At 42.0% G+C, this 2,447-nt stretch overlaps 1 protein-coding gene across 1 annotated transcript; it reads left to right on the top strand.

Annotated features, from left to right (window-relative positions):
- The first annotated feature begins 276 nt into the window (after positions 1–276).
- On the top strand, positions 277–1,617 carry LOC135701923 (amyloid protein-binding protein 2-like). The gene has a single exon (XM_065222869.1). The coding sequence runs from the start codon at positions 277–279 to the stop codon at positions 1,615–1,617; it is 1,341 nt and encodes a 446-aa protein (XP_065078941.1).
- The last annotated feature ends 830 nt before the right edge of the window (positions 1,618–2,447 follow it).

Raw genomic sequence — 2,447 nt, 5'->3', positions numbered from 1 at the left:
TTACGATTGTTTTCATTTGCAGACTCTCGATTAGGTAAGGTTAGCAATATAAAGATGCGTCTACCATAATGCCATGAGACCATGCATGGATACCTGTCGAAGATCGGTTAAAGGAGTGGTATGGGTAGGAACATCAGCTATCTATACCTGACGAAGACTTTTTTCCGTAATATAACAGCACCGTAGCATAACGATCCTCAGTCAGAAATCATCACTCAGTTTGATTAAAACAACATCATTCCAGTTGAGAAAAAGTTTTAAAGTGCTACGAAAATGATGCTCCCGGATATTTTCAACGTGATCAACAAAGCTCGCTTCAGTGGCATCAGCAATGTTCCGAAAGTGGTTCCCACTCTGTACCAGCGGAGTGTGAAAGCTTTCGTCAGCGAATTGAACCGTATCGGAAAGCCTGGCGAGAGGATCGCCGAACTGCATAACCTCCCTGCCGTGGCACTGAGCAGTATTATGGAAGAGATGTCCCATTATCATTCGTTGAGGCCGTCCCTGCACCAGGAGCTATCGGATCCTGTTCTGTTTATGCGGATGTTCTCTCATGAAGCCATGGATCGGCTGGTGTTGGAAAACTGCTTACGAAAAGCGAGTCTAATCGGAAAGCCGGTTTTGCCGGATCTGGCGACGAACTACTGCCAAATGGTGAACGGTCAGGATTTAGACGAGAATTCGCCGCGGTTCGAGAGTCGTATCGTGGAAGCGCTGAAGCTGGGTAATTATCTGCACGAAGCTGGATGGTTTCACCAAAGCATGGAAGTGTTCGACATTACATTGCGGTTGATCTCACACGTGAAAGATGTCCGTTTACACAAAATGTTGGTGCTTGATTGTACGCAGAAAATGCTTCGCTCGGAAGGAAGCGCTTTGCTCACGGCAGAAGCTGATGAAACATGTCAGAGCTTGCTCACGATGATCGAAGACGATACAGACAACCAAATCCTCCTCAAGATTTATCTGGAAGTGGCAAATCACCATTTCAAGGCCCATCGAGTCGTTGAAAGTCATCGTTGGAATTCGAAAGCCATGCACCTCGTCAACGATTCTACGGCACCAGAAACCGTTATCGAAGTTCTGCAACTCGAAGCGCTGTACTGCTTTCACAATAAGCACTTCGATAATGGTAGTTTGATATCCAGTCAAGCCATTCATCGGGCTCGATATACCTTTGGACACCTGCACCGCCGTTACGCTGATACTCTTTATACCTATGGAGTCTGCCTGCTGAAAATGAATGCCATTTCCGATGCCATTCCCATTCTGCTGGAACTGCTGGACATCATCACCAAGCTGTACGGCAAGTACACGCCACACGTTGCGATCATCCAGAGCTACTTGGCGTACGGATTCTATCATCGTTCGCAAACGACGGGTAGGTTCGATATGGCGTACGATCACATCCAGAAGGCGATTGTCCTGGCCAATCAAATCATGCCGGAACGCCGGAAGATCATCGAGCATTTCGTCGAGGTCCGAAACATGATATTGAAGGGACGGGATGACGTTCTGGTGGCTGTTGGTGAGATCAGGGCAACACGATTGAGTGATTTTCAGATGTTTACCGTTCAGGAGATCAAGGATAAGTGTGCGCTGCTGAATGCTGAGTGAATGTTTCTTTGTATGAAATTATTATTGTTATTTGTGAAAATAGGAGCTGTGCAATAAATGTTTAAAATCTGGTCAATTGGAATTTTATTGGCTTTGAGCCTTGGATGGAGGCTCTCCATTGGAAATGTATCATGCATCATGAGTAGTTTCTGTTTTGGCGTGCCGTTTCTTGAATCAATTTTAATTACTCATATGTCATCATCTTTAGTTTATGTTTGGAACAGATCCAGGCTAAGGTCTGGCAACTTTGTTTTAAAAAAGATCTAAAATACAATTTTTTGAAACCATTGTACAGGCCAAAACGCGGAACGGAAACGGCAAGTTTGACAGTTATTACAAATGGCAGCAAGATGGTGTTCACTGAAAAAGGCTACTAATCATGTATTTGATGGTATTTGAACACTCTTTTTCATTTATCAATATTTGTAGAGCTGCGCTTAAGGTTAAAGAAAGCTACCCCTCATAATTTAGTGAATGTAAAAGATTGTATACCTACGGTTCTCAGCAAGAGGTTTGGCATACTCTTTTCTAACAGTCGCAAATTGTAATTATTGGAGCATAATATCCATTAATTTTCAATTAAGCTAAAGGCACCACAATTATTGCAAAATTCTCAAACAAAATTACTTAAATTTTCTATAACTTTTAAATTACGATAAATTATTTACATTTTTGATCACAATAGAATTTAAGTGTTTTGAGGTTTATCCAACTATTAAATGAGTTATCATATAGTTTTGCAGGTCTATGATAATTATAACCGACTGTTTCAAAACCTGTAATATCGTTGCTGAATCGTTTCAAATGCAACTAAAGGTATCCATTTAATG

Source organism: Ochlerotatus camptorhynchus, unplaced genomic scaffold (assembly GCF_037179485.1).
Source record: "Ochlerotatus camptorhynchus isolate MF236.1 unplaced genomic scaffold, CSIRO-AGI_Acam_v1.1 ptg000180l, whole genome shotgun sequence".
Taxonomy (NCBI): domain Eukaryota; kingdom Metazoa; phylum Arthropoda; class Insecta; order Diptera; family Culicidae; genus Ochlerotatus; species Ochlerotatus camptorhynchus.
This window is presented reverse-complemented; position numbering and strand designations above follow the sequence as displayed.